General features: G+C 37.3%; 1 protein-coding gene and 2 non-coding genes across 3 annotated transcripts; all 3 read left to right on the top strand.

The window, feature by feature from the left end:
* The first annotated feature begins 7,439 nt into the window (after nucleotides 1-7,439).
* LOC112277859 (aldehyde oxidase GLOX) lies at nucleotides 7,440-10,270 on the top strand. The gene is made up of 4 exons (XM_024510645.3): nucleotides 7,440-7,873; nucleotides 8,131-8,292; nucleotides 8,584-8,784; nucleotides 8,880-10,270. Exons 1-4 carry the CDS (start codon nucleotides 7,628-7,630, stop codon nucleotides 9,864-9,866), a joined length of 1,596 nt encoding a protein of 531 aa, XP_024366413.1. The 5' UTR covers nucleotides 7,440-7,627; the 3' UTR covers nucleotides 9,867-10,270.
* Nucleotides 10,271-13,201: 2,931 nt separating this feature from the next.
* Nucleotides 13,202-13,275, top strand: TRNAI-AAU (transfer RNA isoleucine (anticodon AAU)). Its single transcript has one exon. It is a non-coding gene; the product is annotated as a tRNA-Ile (tRNA).
* Nucleotides 13,276-13,277: 2 nt separating this feature from the next.
* Nucleotides 13,278-13,349, top strand: TRNAC-GCA (transfer RNA cysteine (anticodon GCA)). The gene has a single exon. It is a non-coding gene; the product is annotated as a tRNA-Cys (tRNA).
* Nucleotides 13,350-20,069: the final 6,720 nt, after the last annotated feature.

Raw genomic sequence — 20,069 nt, 5'->3', positions numbered from 1 at the left:
AGCTGCTATTCTAATTTTATAATTCTTATCACTTTAGTCCTAATTAATCTAATTCAAAGAATTAGACTATAATTTATACCATCAAGGGTTGTAATCCTAAAAATTCTATAAAACTAAATTCTACTTATATAAATTCTAATCTAACATGTTTAATTATCATAAAATAGGAAAATTATAAAAATTTAAATTTTAGACTATAAGTGAGAGCTCACACATTGGCAGAGTTTACTTACAATAACATGGTACATTCTTCTACAAAATAAACACCTTTCTTTTCCAATTATGGTTATCATCCACGACTTGATATTTTTGACTTTTCAAAAGTTGATAATCCTACTGTAAAAGATTTGGCAATTCATTTGTCAGAGCTACTTGCAACGATGAAGTCGTAATTAAAAGAAGCTCAAGAACAACAATAGATCAATACGGATGTCTATCAAAAGGAACAATCACCATTCCACATGGGTGATAAGGTATGGTTACTTTATCGTAATATCAAGACCACTCGTCCTTGTGATAAATTGGACTATTGAAGGCTTAGACTATTTTCTATTTGTGCATAAATCAATCCAGTTGCATATCGTTTACACCTACCGGAGTCAATGAAAATCCATCCAGTATTCCATGTGTCTCTTCTTCAACCATACAAGACAGTGGACATACCAAGAAGAAGACAAGCTCCACCTCCTCCTATAGAAGTGGACAATAATGAAGAGTTTGAAGTAGAAGAAGTCTTAGATTCAAGGCGACGCCAAAATAAATTAGAATATCTTGTCCATTGGCACGGATATGATATTAGTGAATGCATATGAGAGCCAGTAAAGAATCTTGTAAATGCAACAAAGGTAGTAGAGGCTTTTCATTGACGACATCTATCAAAATCAAGATGAAAACCTTCCTTATAAAAGAAACAAGATCTAAGCAAGATAACATTCTACTTTCAATCCTTGTTTGTAGCTTCTTTGTAGTTGTGACGTTGAGGAGATGGAGAATCAACAACCAACAGATTCGACTCAAGAGCCTTCATTTGATGACCTGCCGAACGAGACATTACAATTGTCTTAACCTTCAAGATGACACAATCGAGATGAAGATCTTCAAGAATGACATGTTCTTCTTTGAATAGATGGCGAGATATAATGCGTTTGGTATCACGACCTTGGAAGGGACTCCCGATATTTGGTGATTTTACTAGAGGTATGAACAATTCTTGATAGTGTTTCAAATATTTTATTTGAAGGAAGTTATAAAGGCCTCAACAACGATCAAATAATGGGGTGGTCTTCCCGCCTTGGTATGGGACACTATCGATGGTTGAGAGGCCCTATCAATCATCTTCGAAGAGAACAAAGATCAGAGTATGTGGTGAATATAATTTGTCGCATCATACATTTCTTCAACATATGATGACCGCTCCTCATGTAACTCGTCCCTAGAAGGGGGGGGGGGGGATAATGTCATGGACATATGCATGTAAGCCAGTAATTACATGTATAAATAGGTAGAAGTAAGTAAAAATAGATAAAAGTAAGTTAATTCTATAATATTTGCTATGACAGCTTCCTAGAAGCTTTATAGACGCTGCTTTGACTTTATAGGTGTCTTTAATTGACTTTTTGGATTAGAAACATGGTCAACAAGTTGGCCATGTGCCACACATGTTGTTAGCTTGAAAATCAAGCTAATTATGTGGCCCACACATAGAAAAATTTGCCTTATAAGTCAAGGCATGTATCCTACAAAGTCAACACATATTGAAGGTCTTATAGAATATTGCCACGTAGTCCCTAGTTAGATAGTATATACAGAGACAAGAGTGAAGCCTTCTTCACTCTTGTCAATTCCTTTCTTGCTTCTAGTGTAGTTTCAAGGGTCTCTAATTTTCTTGGCTTTTGGCAATAGCCATTCTAATTTCTTTCTTAAAATACATATCAAGTTATTTCTATTTTGTCATCTTTCTTTGAGAGAAGTCTTGCTTGTTTATTTATTTTTATCATGTTCTTGTCATTGATAGGAGGTGATAGTCTCAATACTAGCCAAAACCAAAGATGAATCAATAGATAATCATAGTATACTAGTCCTTCAATTGTAGTAAGTTTGGTTATATTAAGAGATAATTTTGGATTTTTTTTTATCTAAACAAAGTGTGAACTTGGTGGTGTAGAATAGGAGCATTTACATGGTCTTTATTCATGGATTTTAGGATGGTCTTTTTATTACTAACTGAGTTCAAAATGGAGAGGTTGATCGTTTTTAAATCAATCAAGAAAATAAGTTTGCTACATAGACACTTCTTCTCTTCTATCTAATTAATTGTGAAATTTTTTGCATAGTATAAAGTATTCAAGATCAATTATATTGTGTAGATAGTCTAATATATTAAATTTTTTATTCTTTATTTCTTCCAATGAAATTGGATAATATCAGGGATTGGGAGAGGTTAGTTACATCGAGTACAAATATCTTAACTCAAAGTCTTGCTTCTTTATTGTGATAAGATTATGAGGAATCTATTGTGATTACCTCACCAATGGTGCTAAAGGCTTTTGAGAGAAGTTGGGAGGTTCTAAATATACATCTAAGGCCCCAAAGTTGTACCCAGATTGAGAAATTAGCTAGATTTGAGTCATAGGTGGTTTTTGGATCAAAATTTGCCTACCATGTTATAAATGTAATATTTTGGTTGTTGAAGTTATATTATCTATAAAAATTTTGAGTTCTGTCCTGTTCATTGATAAATTAAATTTCAAAATAACTACCTCTAAGTATAGTGGTTGAAGAGTATGAGGGATGCAAATTGAAAGAGGCCCATTTGTGAAGGAAGTGAGGTCTTAGATGTTCTTATATATATCCTATGAGGGTATATTTTTCTTAATGTTCTATTTGGCTGACATCTATTGAAAAGTACTTTGACTAAGGAAGGTTCTAATTGTGGTATGTTTGGGTTGTAGATATGACAATGTTGTATCTAGTGATGGAAGGAGGGAGAGGGGGGGGAGAGGGGATTTTTGTAATTCCTATGGTTGCAAAATCAATTCTATATGCATGTAGGAAAGTTTCTACATCCACATTAATTTGAGCTACTAGCCGCTCTAACTCTTTGTTTACAAAATACTGATGCATTAGGCCTAATTGAGGATTTGATTGTATAAAATCTTCTTTGATGTCCCACATTGACTCTATGTATTCCTTGAGTTTCTCCAATGTGTGATGAACAAGCACTTCGAATTTCCTTCCCAGTGCTATGCATAGGGAGATGTAGTTATTTTGGTCAGTTGGTGTGTACCTTGAGCCCTAGTTCCATAGCTTCAATGATAGTGTACTGGGTGGAGTTATGATAGTGGTTTGACATGGACTTTCCGTCCCCTTTAGTACTTATAATACTGAGTGTATCCCTAGTCGAGTCCTTCAGATATGTTTGTATTGGTGGCGGCATTGTATCCTTCGCTTGTTCAAGTAGAGTAGGGCTGGATTCCCCGCCATCTGGGGGGTAGAACTGTTGGAGCTCGAAGCTCCCTTTGGACCTTCTTTCCTCAGAATTGAAATTGACAAAACTTCCACAACTTTCTTGTATTTTAGGTAAGGTGTCTAGGGAAAGAATACTTACGTGAGAGGTCGTTGTTGTCATTGCAAGTAGTTCCTTCTCTTGTGTCTTTTGATGTCCTCTTCCTGCACATGTCGCTATCGTCGATTGGACCTTACATTGTAATCCATACACTGGTTCTTTCTGGACGTTACTGAGGCCTTCTTTCCGTTGACTGATGTCCCTCCGTTTCTCCATGTCTCTCAATGCATTAGTGTTTAACTACGTTGAGTTCTGCTGATTCGGGAACTAAAATTCTTAAAACGCTCTAACTTTGCTGGTTACCTTCCTCGCAAATTAATTGGTTGTGCCGAAAAATCCAGATCTACAATTCGTGTTCAATCTACCTGCAAATTGTTGCAATCTCCTAGAGTGTTGCAAAGCTTCTTGGACTGTAGCATACTATTGTGCTCTAAAATATCTCAACAATTGAACATTCCGAAATTTGTGGATCACTAGGGCGTGTCTCCGGATTTCACGGAGCCCCGCCGCTCTGCTCTGCCCCTCTGCCATTCGAGCTACTCGCCTGGTACTAAACGGAAAGCAACTTTATTTACAAATTTCTGTATTGACTTTGCTCACGCCCACCGACCCATCCATCTGGCACTCCTTGCTGTGAAAATAAGACAGGATTTGAATCGTCTTCTTCACGAAATTTTTGCTTTCCAGAATGGCTCCCTGCTGAACACTTTTTGCATGTGCTTAGATATCGCCCTCTGACAAACCGACTCTCTGCCCTGATGGACCAAGCCCAGCACAAGACGAGTCCAACACTCCCATTGCGGAGCCCAGCTCGTGTTGTTTTTTGTCACGCACTTAACAAGGAAGCTGGAAGGACCCAGTCAACAGTGTCGTGGCAACAAGGGCTACAACAACTCCACAGGGTACAAAGATCATAGGTGGAGGAAGATGAAGATGAAGAAGATATGACTCTATGCACTTTTCAGAGCTACGGCGCAGTGAGTGCTGCTTCCCTTTTGGGTGCGGTGGCCGTCGGACAGCGAAAACTTGCTGTTGGGGGTCGCTGTGCAAGAACGTGAAAGCACCACGTACGCGAAAGGCAATGATGGAGGAGGTTCGTCAGGCTTGGGGCACCCTTGTTTGCGGGACATGCAGTGTGTGGTGAAGTACATGGGTCAAGTAATCGTAACACTGCTCTTTGACTTGTTGCTTGTCCGGCAGGGAATGAATAGATCTTGACTTGCGCGTTACTCGCTGCCCTTCATCACGCTGTGCTCTGAGATGCACCCGCTCCCATCCAGTCCTATCCGCTTCTTCTTCGTAAAATTGTCTGTTCGAGCGTATTCGTCTTTTAATATCACCACCAAATGGACCCCATTTCACATACACAAGTCAGCCAGCAAGCCCTTGTCAACCCCCCAAGGGGTTCTGCATCAAACTGGCCCCGGACAATAATTTTGCCTGTACAACATCTGTTTTAGAATGGCCATCACAAGAATGATGGAACTGAGGAACCTCACGTTTGTCTCATCCCGTTGTTTTATGTCAGGGAACCAGCTTGAGCTGATGGATGTTGCCACTTGGAGCTGCAAATTGTGAAGGAAGAAGATCAGAAACATGATCCACTGAGACCCCACAATCCATAGGGACACTTTGGTTGGCTGTACTCCCAAACGGTAACGCTGTGCTGGAAACCATAACACCTATTCAGACCGCATTAAATTTACAAAGGTGCTCTTGAGTTGCCAATCTTTCTCGTCAGGAGATAGATTCGATTCCCCTTCTAAGAGAACAGGAACTGCATATTTTTTGTGCTACTCATGAGGTTTCTCTTTTGCAAATCCAAACTCTGTTATGTCCAGAACGTATGCATTGTCTTTTACAGTTCATAACAAGTTGGATTGTGTGTCACCCAAACGCATTAAAAAATGGAGGGGAGAAACTGGACATTTCAGTACATCAAAAAGTAGCAACTACTTGACAGCATGACAGTCTGAGATTGAGGGAGGACAAAATCTGAGTAAAAGACAATAATTGGGACTACGCGCACTATCAACTCCAGAAAAAGTTCTTCCTGCCTGCCTCGCGTTGGTTTCTTCATCACATTCACAGGAATATTTGGTTGCCAACCTTGCAACTATTATGTGGGCAGCTCGGTGACCGTGCAAGACAGGTTCCCTTCATCTTCATCCGCGGCTGTCTCTTAACGAGAATAACGCTAATGAAACCCACAAACTATTGAGTGATCAATCACTGCAGGAACTGTTTCTATTTCAGCGACTTTAGAAGGCTGTGTGAAGCAATGAAATCGAAATTCGTTACCAGTAATTGTTGTCTAGGTTGTGCTGGGTCTGTGGAACAAGGACACTCAACGCACAATCCATGCATCAGTTAAAGGACAACACCTCCGAGGAGTTTCACTACGAATGACGTGACTTGGCGCGTCGCATTGAAGAGACTCTCAAACGTCCATGTGACTGCCCAACGCTCACCCTCACGTACATGCCGCCGCTTGCTGCTTCATGGCTGTGATGATCAACAATCCAGGAAGGTAGAAAATTATCAGCATGTATGAGTTGTGATGAACTCGTGGGTTGATTCCACCCAACGTGATAGCGTCGGCCATGAGTGGACACGGATGTCCAGAGCTACCCATAGTTGCCGGTTGAAATCAATCAAGATGCAATTAACATGCTGATACGTTGACTAGGCTCAACCCGATGCCAGGGTTTTTGGAATTTCTGCCGAATGAATTGTAGTTAGATCATCGTAGTGGGCGAAAATTTGAGATGAGGATATCGTGTCTACCAAGAATTCGACACTCCTGAAATAGTTTCTTAGCTGTGTAAACCCTTGTCTCCAACCTAGTAACTACCAATTTCAGGTTGAAATTTAACGCTCTTGAGCGCCGATAGCTATGCATTCAACTGGTCACGTCCACGAGGTCATTGATTTACGGGGAAAATCTGTGGATGGTGAGGCGAAATGTCAAAACAATGGTAATCGATGAGTGATTAGTTCTGAACTTACTCTTAAACCACTGGCAGTTTGCGCATAATGTTTAATTTTCGGTGTGAGAACTTTCCATCATGAAATTGAGATCTGACGTTCAGACAAGTTTGAGCATTGGCAATAATTTATCAGTGCTGGAGTCGTGAGAGATGCAGGGTTTAACGCCCTATACCGGGCTTGACTGTGGTTGGAGATCAAAGTAGTAGTGTGAAGGGGACAGATTGGTTATCGGTCAGGACCATGCGTTACAAAAGCGGCACCAGATGCAGACATATCAATGTCTACGTCACTGCCAACGACAAAAAGCTGCAAGCATCATTCAATTAGTATAAAAGATTGCGTCTGGCAATGTACAGATTGAACATAAAGACCAGAAGAGATGCTTCCCTGGAATACTGGGAGCACAATTTATTCACCTCGTTGTCCACCACCCAAGCTCACATGCGTACACTTGACAAGGTAAAGGTTGCTGTCAGTTGAGTGCTCAATTTCAGCCGACGTGAGAATTCACAGAAACCAAAGGATAGAATATAATCGGCTTATGATGCAGTATATTAAATCCTGGATGAAGGAGGTGGCTCAGATGCGCAAAAATGCGTTAGCTTCTTCGAGGATTGGCCCTTTGTAGCTGTTAACGAGTACAAACATTATCGTGCACAAATCTGGGGTAATCGAACTGCCTTTGCAGCGAGAAAGCAATAACTATCAGAAACTGAAGCAACGGCTTCAAATTGACCATTGTAGAATAATACTAACCAAAGAAAATGAATTTTTAGACGATTGCCAGTGAGGGATGGATTAAAGTGGGTAACCGGACCCACCTTCGCAGCTTAATTTTTCCAAGTTCTTGTCCCTCGCAGAGCTACCCCTGCCGTCTCATCATACTTAAACTCGTCACCTAACCCCGCAGAAGTTCAAATTGAAGCTCAAATAGGGCCTCGTAGTTCCACCAGGTTCATAGTCAAGTGCAGCTCGCCACCAGCTCACCACCAATCGTCGGCTTCGAAGCCCCTTGACGATTCTGGATTTAGTAAGTTGAGAAGCCAGAAGGCGTACAGGTGCAGATTGAGAATGGGTTGGGAAGACAGGTTGGTGGTATGGGGGCTGGCGATTCAGTTGGTGATATGGGGGTGGGGTGGAGCGCCGGTTGTGGAAGCGCAAGGCTATTGGGAGACGGTGGTGAACAACGCTGGGATCTCGACAATGCATTCGGCGGTGGCACACGACGGCAACGTTGTGTTGTTGGACCGAACCAACGTTGGGCCGTCTCAATTGAAATTGGCTCCAGACAATTGCCGCGACAATTTAGCAGATCGGGTATGTGAGCATCATCACATCTTCGGACACAATTCAGATTGCCATATAGCCTACTGGACGTCTAATAGGAATCTCTCCATCCCTGAAAACATGTCAGGCTGACAGATTGATTAGGGCATTTTGAATTCGGCTATAATTTTATGTAAAACTCACAAGCGTGATTGTCTACTGTCTCGCCATTCGAAGCTTTGAGATTCTTCAAGTGTTTGAAGAAGCCGAAAGAATGCATTGACCCGTTTCTTGGTTTGAGACCGCAGTCATTGAAGCATGACTGTACTGCACACTCTGCTCTCTTCTCTCCCAACTCCAACAAGGTTAGGCCCCTGAAGGTTATCACGGATACCTGGTGCTCATCAGGTCAATTTGATGGGAGTGGGAAGCTGGTACAAACCGGCGGAGATGCTGACGGCGTGAAGAAGGTAGAAATCAAGCTCTCCAACTCACCTATGTTAATTTCTTGTAACTTTCACCAAATCTAAGCATGTTTCAATAAGATGCTACAATGTAGCATGTCTGTAACATGGCTCAAGCGCTCTGAAACACCATTGTGGCGATCGGCAGAAGCAAAAATCTTCACTTAGATGAATATGAAACAGGCTACTTGTCAGTATCAGCTGTGATGCTGTATCGTCTGCATTATAATACACACAGAAATTGTCTACTCAGAATTCATTCTAAAAAGCAGGAAATTAAACTAGAGCAACGTGCAGATACGGCATTTCACTCCCTGCGGAAAAGGTGCATGCGACTGGGTTGAACTCAACGGCGGATTGCAAGAAGGGCGCTGGTACGCTTCGAACCAAATTTTACCAGACGGAACTCAAATCGTTGTGGGCGGTCGTGGCGTAGCCACTTTGGAGTACGTCCCCGCTAATGGCCGGGGAACCTACTATCTTCCCCTCCTCTCCAAAGTAAGTAACATAGCCCTCATTGAAAGTGGCCCTACCGAAATCATTCTACGATATCAAGCAAATCAATGTGAGCTTATTTGCATTGGTGGCTGCAGAGTAACGACGCTCAGATGGACAACCTGTATCCGTTCGTGCACTTGTTGCCAAACAACCAGCTCTACATCTTCGCAAACAGAGACTCCTGCCTTTACGACTGGAAAACTAACAAGGTAGCCCGCGACTACCCCACCATGCCAGGAGAGCCCCGCAACTATCCCTCAGCCGGAAGCTCGGTAATGCTTCCTTTGTCTGCCAGCAATGACTTCGGCAACGCGGAGGTTCTCATCTGCGGAGGAGCTCAATACGGCGCGTATCTGAACCCTGCAGGACAACCTGCATCTCAATCATGCGGCCGCATCACGCCACTCGCAGCAGGCGCCGGATGGGTCATGGAGAACATGCCCCAGCGCCGCCTGATGGGCGACATGATCCTTCTGCCCACCAGAGACGTCCTGATCATCAATGGCGCTGGTGGTGGTGCTCAAGGGTGGGGCAACGCCGTAAACCCAGTAAAGACTCCAGTTTTGTACAAGCCCAACAACGCCGCCGGAGCTCGCTTCCAGACGCTAACAGCCTCCCCAGTCCCCCGCGTCTACCACTCCACCGCAAACCTGCTACCCGATGGACGCATCCTGGTCGCGGGATCCAACACGCACCAATTCTACACTCTAACAGGATACTTACCCACCGAGCTCAGGATCGAGGCCTTCAGTCCTCCGTATCTAGCATCGAACCGCCCTACCTTCACCGCAGCTCCAGGGGGGTTAAAACATGGCGCAGGATTCACCGCCACCGTGAAGGTGGATAATGCGAAACACATCGAACTGAACATGGCGAGCGCGCCGTTGGTGACGCATTCTTTCGCGCAGGGGCAGCGATTGCTGCAGCTGCAGGTCGGTGCGCCCATCGCAGCCGGCGGAGGTAAATTCAGGGTGGATTCCAAGGCTCCCCCAACTTCAGCTGTTGCGCCCGCAGGCTACTACATGCTCTTCCCCCTCGTCGACGGCATCGTCGGCTCTGCTTCGTGGGTGCGCATCGGCTGATTCCACACACTTCACCGCTCCGAGAATGCGGGGTGTTGGTGTCGGTGATATGTCGGCACGAGTCTTGTCGGTAGAGTAACAGTATTTGATAGTTTGCTGGTTTGTGGTCTGTTGTGAAGAAGTTTGGTTCTTCGTTGACCCTCTCCGAAGGTTATTGTACAGAAAATCTTCTCTTCCATGCCTCAACATTGATATTCTATATTGGCTTTTTATTTGTGCAACTAAATCTTCTTTAAATTTGTTGTATTTTTAAGTGGATATGTTGTTTTTTATACATCTGTATTTTTAGGTTGAATTCTCTTACACACGGAGGATATAAGCAGCTAGTTTGATTCCTTTTTTCCTTTTTTTTCTTCACAAATGATATGGTGTGCAAAAAGAAATAAAATAGGTAAGTTTGCAAATGTACTTGGTTGTAATTTCATTTCAAATTCAAAACTAGTAGTTACATTCTTAAAAAGGTTTTAATACCAACATTGAAAATGTGTGCAACAAATAAATAAATATATATATATATATATCTCAAACATAGTTAATTATTATCATATGTGGCAAATAAATAAGTAAATATATATTAAGCATTAGACGTTATTAATCATCACAAGTGGTGCATTGAAGGTAGGATGAAAATTAGCCTTGCTAGTGTTTTGCAATGTAGGCTACTTGCTTATACTCTAGCAATTGCATGGTCTTCTCTTGCCCAATCACATTTAAGAATTTATCTTTGTTCAACAATAAAAGTCAATAAAATAATTAATTATTAGAATTTAATTAGATTTGTAGTATAATAAATTTAAAAATATGTATTTAATTATAATAATTTATCATTAGTAAATTCTCAAAATATTTTCTATATTAATTTGAGTATCCAACTTGTTGTCAAGTTTGTAGAAGTCACTAGCAATAAAACCTTATTTTTTATGAAATTATTAAATATTGTCTTTGAAATTGTCTTTGTGGAAGAAGAAGGCAGGTCAGAAGCACTTGCCAGACAACACTGCGTCAACCAAATTGAAATTTCCTTCACATTTTGGCGGCCGAACTTCAACTCCAAATCGGGAGATATGAGAGAGAATGCAAGATTGATCCACCAAGCATGGGCACAAGTGCATGGACTGCCCACATTACTGTGGACACTACTAATATTAACGGAAATTGTTAACTAAGTCGCAGAAGTGATCTGGGTAGACACGGAAAGCTAATACAGAGACAAGGCAATCAGTCCACGGCATTCTAGTCCTTGATATCGACACCCTACCGTCCAAAGTCAACATCCCAGACATACAAGGCGGGGACTCCACTGAGTACCTCATCGAATACAGTGGCTTCCTCGCTCAATGCAGCCGATGCCACAACACTACACATCAAATACGCAACTGCCCAGTTTCCAAATCCACTCAAGAAAAGAAACGAATAAGAGGATTACCAACAAATGGCGCAAATAATAGACCCACGAGATAGGTGGCACAACGCACCACTGATCACATTGGGAAATCCTCCCAACACTTGCAAGCTAGGTCACAACAACACTTGCCTAGCACAAGAATGTTCTGACAAGAATAGATAGGACAAGAAACACACCTCTGCACCACAGTCATACACCAAACGGAAGGAGAAACACATTGGACTCTAGTAGGGGCTAGACTACACATGACCAATGTAGCAATGCTTGCTGTTGCAGCAACATAATCAACTGTAATAGCGGCAACAACCCGCTAAGCTAGTAGACAGATGCAGTGTGGATACCACGGCCAACACATGACGAAAACGCTATACAAATGGATTAATACACACTCATTCCATTCAACGCAACAACAACTAGAAACAACAACCAATCAAAAGTATTGGGAACCCAGTGCACCTCCTACATCAACAAATGCAAGCAAAATGTCGATTAAAACTAGATGCAATCAAAACACATGACGCAACATCTGCTTCCGATGGGAGCACCTCTAGCCTAGGTCCCATCACAGCATTTGAATCACTCATGGTAGCCAAGCACAGGTCCCAAAACATTTAATTATGTATGACCAGCTCTCAATAGCACTGTACAATATCCAGTGCCTTGGTAGAGGACTAGAGGGCATTTGCAAACGCTGAGAGATAAGAGATCTCTTTCTAAACATTCAACTTCAGCCAGACATGGTCCTATTACAAGAATACAATTAACACCAGAAAAATGCATTGAACAAACGGATCAAATGAACTTTCTTAAAAGAGCAATCTTTTAAGTAACATATGTGAACATGGCATGACCGTGCGAAGGAGAGCCTAGTTTTTCACTCATCTTAATTCAGCATTAAAGAAAATAGGAGTTATTAACATTTAAGGATATAGCTACACAGGCCCACGGGCAAGCTTATGGAAAAAAATCTCAGATTACCTTCTCCACGAGGCCAAATAGATTATGATGGGCAATTTCAACTTCATTGAAGCCCTCCAAGACAAATTAGGGGGACACCCCACAACAAGCAAAGGCCCAAGAAAGATTGTCTCGAACCTGTGACCTTTGCCTAATTAGCACGACTCTCTATCCAGCTGATATGGTCACAGAATTCTGCAACACATCTGTCACTGACTCTAGTCCACTTGGCCGCCACAGCGTTCATTCCTTTGATTAATATAGCATGCGAGGGCCTCGCGAGCTACTTGATCAATCCAGTTTCTTCGGAGGTGTAGCTCGGCAGCTAGAAGCTCTGCAATCTGCTGTTGGCATACTGTTCTTCACACTTTTCGTCGCTTTGCTGCCTCTTATGTGTTGCATTCTCGGACCGCCCGTAATGCTGCTGCTATTTCGTTCGTCCATGTATCATCCGGGTGGTTGCGAATAGCTGTTGTCCATGCCTCCCCTAAGAGCTCCCGTCCCTGCACTATGTAGAGTTGCATGTTGTCGAAGTATGGTGTTAGAGGGAGTGGCCACAAATCGAAGGCGTAGCGTCCCGGAAAACAGTCTGATGCCGTCTACGGAGCCCCAGAGCTCGCACAGTTCCACGGTGGGTAATCCGCGTGCCAGGAAGTCCCCGCACCAGCTGAATAACAAGTCTCTTCGTCCAGGCAGGCGCCGCGCCAGCCATGTCTGCTACTCAAGTCTCGCAGCAAATGAAAACAAAACACCCAACTCGAAATGCACTACGACAAAGTCTAACCCGAGATATCAAATTCTTGCGAAGGCGTGCAAAACCGCAAAAAAGTCTCAACCCAGCACTCGCAACAGTAGATGCAAGTCCGTCATTGAAGGTCTCCCAAGCCCTAATTTGAGGATGCAATGGTCGTGCGGCTATAGAATTCACACCATATAAATACGAGTTTTTGACAATCAGAATCATCGGATCGGAGCCTTCTTAGCTCAGCTGGTTAGAGCGTCGTGCTAATAACGCGAAGGTCACAGGTTCGAGACCTGTAGAGGGCAACGGAGGTATAGCTCAGTGGTAGAGCAATCGGCTGCAGTCCGATAGGTCAGCGGTTCAATCCCGCTTGCCTCCTACCGTTGAGAATAGATTTTATCTGCACCTGAGGTTCTCGCGCGTGAGTCCAAACTATCTTTTCCCAGTTGGACCCGAAAACACCAAGCCAAATGTGGAAAGGAATTCTGTTTGATGAAAGTCTTGTTTCGCATGGTAAGTGATGCCTTCTACGCATCCAATATTCTGCCGAGTGCACGCTTGGAATTCTGTACTGTCATAATCACAATGGGACCCCGTAAAAACTCGCAATAAATGAGAAGGATTTCTGTATGCTCTTGAAAGTTTTGTTTTGCATGGTAAGTGATGCTTTCTACGCATCCGATATGCTTCCGAATGCACGCTTGGAATTCTGTTTCCAAACAGGAGCACGGTGCTACTATTGTACATGCTTTGTGACTACTATACAGTTAAGTATAATAACAATTTCTATACTTTCCTAGTAAGGCAATCAACGTATTATTGATACACGTTCTGGACAATAATCAGCAGCGCTCTCTGGGGTCATGCATTTGCCGTCTTACTTCCCGCTTCCACTTGATACCTTTTCCAAATCCTGCAATGGCAATTGTAAATTGTTAATTTGAAAAAGTTCATGAATATTGCTAGCATCAAAAATTATAAACTTCTATTGTCATGATTGATTGAAAGTGTTTCAACATAGACTCAAAGTTAATGGTCCATGTTTGTAGCTTAGTTGGTAGAGCCGGTTAGTGGGGTGGAGCAGAGTGAATGACAATGAGTGTGGTGGAGCAGAGTGAATGACAATGAGTGTGGTGGAGCAGAGTGAATGACAATGAGTGTGGTGGAGCAGAGTGAATGACAATGAGTGTGGTGGAGTGACAACTATTTAGGGCAGAATGTTGGTAGATCATTCAATGGAGATACAATTTAGATAGTAGAGCATTTTCATGCATTCAACATTATTTAGAAGAATCTATGCATCAAGATGATTTAAATAATGCATTTTTTTTAGCAACTTTGAGTTTCTTATGATTAATAAACCAGTTTAGAGTATATAAACATCTTTTGTCTTTACAACAACAACATTAAAGTTGAATCCACAAGTTGAGTGAAATATGATAGAACATACTTTAGATTATTTAAAGCAACAATAGAATTTAGATAGACATGACTGTACCACATAAGTAATTAAATGTCACTTTTAGAGCTATTATAGTCTAATAGAAAGACAACATAAATACATAAGAAGAATTGTACCACTATTCACTCAACAAACATAGAAAAGACAAATATGCACTAGAAACAATACTTGCTATAAAGTTGATATGCATGAGGTGACAATTATAGCCAACCAATTACCAAATCTACAAGAGCAGCCAACAATGGAGTTGAAGAATTAAAGTTGAAACTTTATCATATTTTAGGAACAAATCCAAAAAGAAATTTATTAGTACCACCAATACTTCTAAGAACAGGACTTGTCCAAAAAACATACAAAAAGATTCAAAGGCTTAAAGAGAAGGTATTATCTAATCAAAGAATGTTGATTGAACAGATGTAAGACATCTTACAATACAAATAGAAAAAAATTTAAGGAATTTATTAGACAGAATCCCTGCATTAGAGTGAGCTATAAGAAGAGCATTGTAGAAGAACTCTTGGAATTCATACTCATGATTACATAAGACATCACCATTTTGTACACACTAGTATCGTTTCAATAAAAATAAAATGTGAGCTCTATAGAATTAGGTTTTGATAACCCTAATTATTCAATCTTTTTTCAATACCTATCAATTATACTAAAATCTTCAACTATTGAAGCTAATAGTAATATTCTATAGAAATCAACCAATTTAATATTCATTGAGCATATTAGCAAGGATCCAACTTTCAAAACCATCTAAGATTGAACTAGATACTTCTTACACCAATTAATTAAATATATCACTATGATTGGATGGACTTCCTTTGAAATCCAATTCTTGAATAAAGTAGAGAAATTTCATGTATTAAAGACATGAATTTCAAAGAATTAAAAGATTAACATAGTCTTGTGCCATTCAAAAAGATTAAAGAATCATTCAAAGATAATATAATATTAAAATAAAATAAATATTATCAAAGACAAGAAGATTAGAAAGTTTTGAAATAAGACTAAAGACTAAATACTAGAAAGGCATTGAGAAGAGTGAAGAAGGCTTCACTCTTACTTCCATATATATTATTTAATAAAGAGTTATATGATGACGTTTTATAGAACCTTCAGCACATGACTAACTTATAATACAAGATTTTTACATGTGTACCATATAATTAGCTTGTTCCACAAGCTATTAGTATGTGAGATATATGGCTAACTTGTTGGCTAAGTTTCTAACCTATCAATTAATCACAGATAAGTCTAAAATAAAATATATATCTATCAAGCTTCTAAGAAGTTAATTACAAGATAATATCAAATCTACCTATATTTACCTTCTACCTAATACTTCTTATTTAAATAAATATGTATGTCTGTAACATTTTTTTTTTTTCTAGGAACATGGTCTATAAAGAGCATCAATCATATGTTGAGGAAGTCCAACATGCAAAAAGTTATGTTTGCTACATATTTTGATCTTTGTTCATTTTGAAGATAGTTGATAGATCCTCTCAGCTATCAATAGTGTCCCACATTAGGACAAAAAGACCACCATATTATTTGATCATTATTGAGGCCTTCATAAATTCATTCAAATAAATATTTGGAATATTATCAGAGGTGGTTCATACTTTTAATAATATTACCAAGTATCAAAAGTTGCTTCTAAGGTCGTGATAATAAACATGTTATATTTTACTATCTATTTAATCAAGAACATATCATTCTTGAAGATCTTCATATCTATTGCATCGTCTTGAAGATTATAAAAGTTATAATGTCTTGTTTGATAACTCAGCAAACGATAGCTCTTAAATTGAATCTATTGGTTTTTAATTCTCCATCTCTTTAATATCACAAATGCATAAGAATTACAACAAGAATAGATGGTAGAATATATTTTTTTAACAACATTTCTTTTATAGTAAAAATTTGTAAACCTTCATCTTGATTTGGATGGATGTTATTAATGAAAAACATCAATATTTTTTTATTACATTTGTAAGATTCTTGGCTGACTTCCATATGTCTTTACTAACATCTTATCCATGCTAATGAATAAGATATTTTAATCTATTTTACCATTCTCTTCAATCTAAGATTTCTTCAACATCATATTCTTGGTTATTATTTACTTTTATATGAGGAGATGGCATCTAACTTTTTTTTAATATATCTTTTATCTTGTATTGCTCAAGAAGAGTTATATGGAATACAAGATGAATTTTTATAAACTCTAATAGGTGCAATCAATAAGAAACTAGATTAATCTATTTATATATAAAAAATAATCCAAGTCTACAATAATCCAACTTCTCAAAAGGGAAAATAGTCTTGATATTAGGATGAAGTAATCATACTTCATTGCCAACATGGAATTGAGATTGTTCTTTGTTATAAGCATTTGCATTGATCTTTTGTCATTCTTGAGCTTCTTTTAATTGTACCTTCATTGTTGCATGTAGCTTAGTTAAACAATTTGCCAAATCTTGTGTTGCATAATTATCAACTTCTTGAAAAGTCAAAAATAATAAGTTATAATAGATTATCATAATTAGCAAAAAAAGATATTTATTGCATAGAAAAATATATTATATTATTATAAGCAATCTTTTCTAATGGTGAAAGAGTTGTCTAATTATCTTATTTGTAGTTGATGGTATATCTCAATACTACTCTAAAACTTAATTCATTTGCTTTCTTTATCTATTAATTTAAAGATGAAAAGCCAAAGATTATTTTATATCTATCTTTAAAATCTTAAAAAAAAAAAATCTAAAATCTCAATACAAATTAAATCTCTCTAGCCAATATAATATCTTTTGGCAATTCATGGTAGCAATAAATATTGTGAAGAATAAATTTAGTTATTTTTTTACTTGTAATAATTTATTATATCATACAAAATGTGCCATTTTAGTGAATTGATCTACTATCACAAATATAGAATCATAAGAACCTGAGATTAAAAGATCCATGATAAAATTTATAGAAATAGAAGATTATGATTGTTTTGAAATATGTAATGTTTGAAGAAGTCTATAAGGTTGATAACAAGGAGTTTTTAATCTTGAATAAATGTCATATGATTGCACGAAGTCTTTACCTCCCTTCTATATTTGAAGCCACTAAAAATCTATGGATATTAGTTTCAAAGTCTTATTATATCTAAAATATTTGGTTCTTAAAAATTTGTGATGAATTTGAATAACACATAATTATGCTTTATTTTTTATAATATATAAGTAATTTTAAAATTGAATAGATTATTCTTAAATTTAAACTTAATAGTAACATAAGAATTAGAAGAATTATTTTTAATATCATAAATAAGAAAATCAAATGATATATTTACTTAAATTTACTTGAGAAAGGTTGAATCAGTAGTCAATGTTGATTTTATTATTGAAAGATGAAAATATTTTTGCTTCAAGAAAATCATTCTTTATTGATCAAAAGTTATATTTTTTTCTTTTGATATAAAATAAAAATATCTAAAAATAGCATCTTATAAATTATTTTGCTTTTTTAGTCAACAAGTGATTTTAAAATCAAATCTTAATAAAGACATACTCTATCATACTTGACAACAATTCAAAATACAAATAGATATGAAATACTTAAGATTTTTTTCATTTATATACATAGTGATTGGACTCAAAGTGCCTTCTAGATAATGATGTCATTTTTGAAATGAATCCATAATTGCAAGGAATTCTTTATTATAAATCTTATAGTTAATTTCAATTGCTGAATTTTTTTTGGAATAAAAAACTATAGGATGGAAGTTTTTAGGTATTCCTATTTGTGAAAATACTAGTTTTGAAACAAAGTCTAATGTATTTATTTGTATAATAATGTATTGAAAAAGTTGACACAATATAAAATTGGTGCAAAAATAAAAGTTGTCTTTAAAGCTTTAAAAGATGCTTCAATGTCTTTACTCTACTTACGTTTTTCTTTGTATGTAAGATGTGTAAGAGGAGCCACTACTTAAAAAAAATTTGATGAAGATTAGATAATAATTGATAAATCTCAAAAAAAATTGGATATTTTTTATTATTTTTGAAGTCTTCTAATCCAAGATAGTCTGAAATTTCTTAAGATTCATCATGAGGCCATTATTTGAAATGATGTATCTTAAAAAATTAACTTGAGTAGTGTGAAATATACATTTTTTTTATCTTAGCATATAGTCTTGCATCTCTAAATTTTTGTAATATACAACATATATGAAGTTCATATTCTTTTATATTCTAAGAGTAGATTAAAATGTTGTTTACATAATTATTATAAAATCATGAAGAAATTCTTAAAAAATATTATTTATTAGATGTTCAAAAGTAATTAATGCATTTATAAGTCCAAAAGATATGACATTATGTTGGAAATGCCTATACTTGGTTCAAAACATAGTCTTCCATTCATCTTTTTCTTTGATGTATATCAAGTTATATGTCTCTTATAGATCAATTTTTGTATAGATTTTTACTTAGTTTATTTAATCAAGAAATCTTAAAATTAAAAGTAAAAGTTACCTATTCTTAATAGTGATCTTATTGAGTCATCAATAGTCTATACACATCTGTAATGATCTATCTTTCTTCTTCTTAAATAAGATAGGAGCATAAGTTGGAGATTTTGAATAGTGTATGAAGTTCTTAGCCATTTTTTTGTCAATGTATTCCTTCACTGCAACCAACTTGTATTGCAATAAATTATAAACTAGTCCAAATCGCAGTCAAATTCTTTCTTCAAGATTGATTGAACAATGACACAAATGATGCTTTGAGAAAACATGCATATTTTTCTTTTCAAAAACATCTTGATGATCTTAAAATTGACTTAGAATATAAATTTTAGTCTTTCCACCATGGAAGATGGATGTGGCATATATAGCAATAAAGATTTGATTATATTAAACTTATGGATTTTTACTTGATTAATATAATCTTCAATTAAACTATGAAAAAAATTAAGATTATTAAAAATCTAGTGTATTTAAAAGTTATGTATGTCTAGTTATAATAATCTTAAAATGACTAGATTAAAAGAAGATCTAATTACATTAAATATTATTAAGCTTTTATGACTATTAGTTGTTACATCTAAACAAATAATTTCATGAATAATATTATTTCATCTATTACTTCTATATGTATAAGTTTGATTTTTTTAAATAAATATATTTCTTGTTTTTTAATAAAATCTTTATCTATAAAATAAATTGAGACTTGTGAATGTAATAAGACTAAGTCTTTGTTATTTTTTTATCTAAAAAAAATTATATTATAAAATAAATTGAAGGATTTGAAGAGAGAATATGACCATTATTAGGTATCATATAAGATTTTAACTACACAATTTCTATTGTAGCTAGAAAAATTAGTTTTTCAACACATTATCCTCATTGGCAATCATACTCTTTATTTTGTGGTTGCGTTGCTTCTTTGAATAATATTAAATAGTGTGCTTAGATTTTCTATAATATAAGCACAAACCTTTTTGACAATATTGATTTTTTTTAATTTTTTTTTAGCAAGATGTTTGAAATGTATTATATCAATTTACATAGATTCTAATCTTGAAGCTTCTAAAAACTTAGAAATTGTTGCCATAACTTGACTTGTTCTT

Source organism: Physcomitrium patens, chromosome 26, assembly GCF_059467195.1.
Source record: "Physcomitrium patens ecotype Gransden chromosome 26, ASM5946719v1, whole genome shotgun sequence".
NCBI classification, from domain to species: domain Eukaryota; kingdom Viridiplantae; phylum Streptophyta; class Bryopsida; order Funariales; family Funariaceae; genus Physcomitrium; species Physcomitrium patens.
This window is presented reverse-complemented; position numbering and strand designations above follow the sequence as displayed.

Excerpts from the sequence above, each read along its gene's own strand:
- LOC112277859 (XM_024510645.3), top strand. The coding sequence starts at position 7,628 with ATGGGTTGGGAAGACAGGTTGGTGGTATGGGGGCTGGCGATTCAGTTG. Across the intron at positions 7,874-8,130 it reads GCGACAATTTAGCAGATCGG|TCATTGAAGCATGACTGTAC; the intron begins GTATGTGAGCAT and ends TTGAGACCGCAG. Across the intron at positions 8,785-8,879 it reads ATCTTCCCCTCCTCTCCAAA|AGTAACGACGCTCAGATGGA; the intron begins GTAAGTAACATA and ends TGGTGGCTGCAG.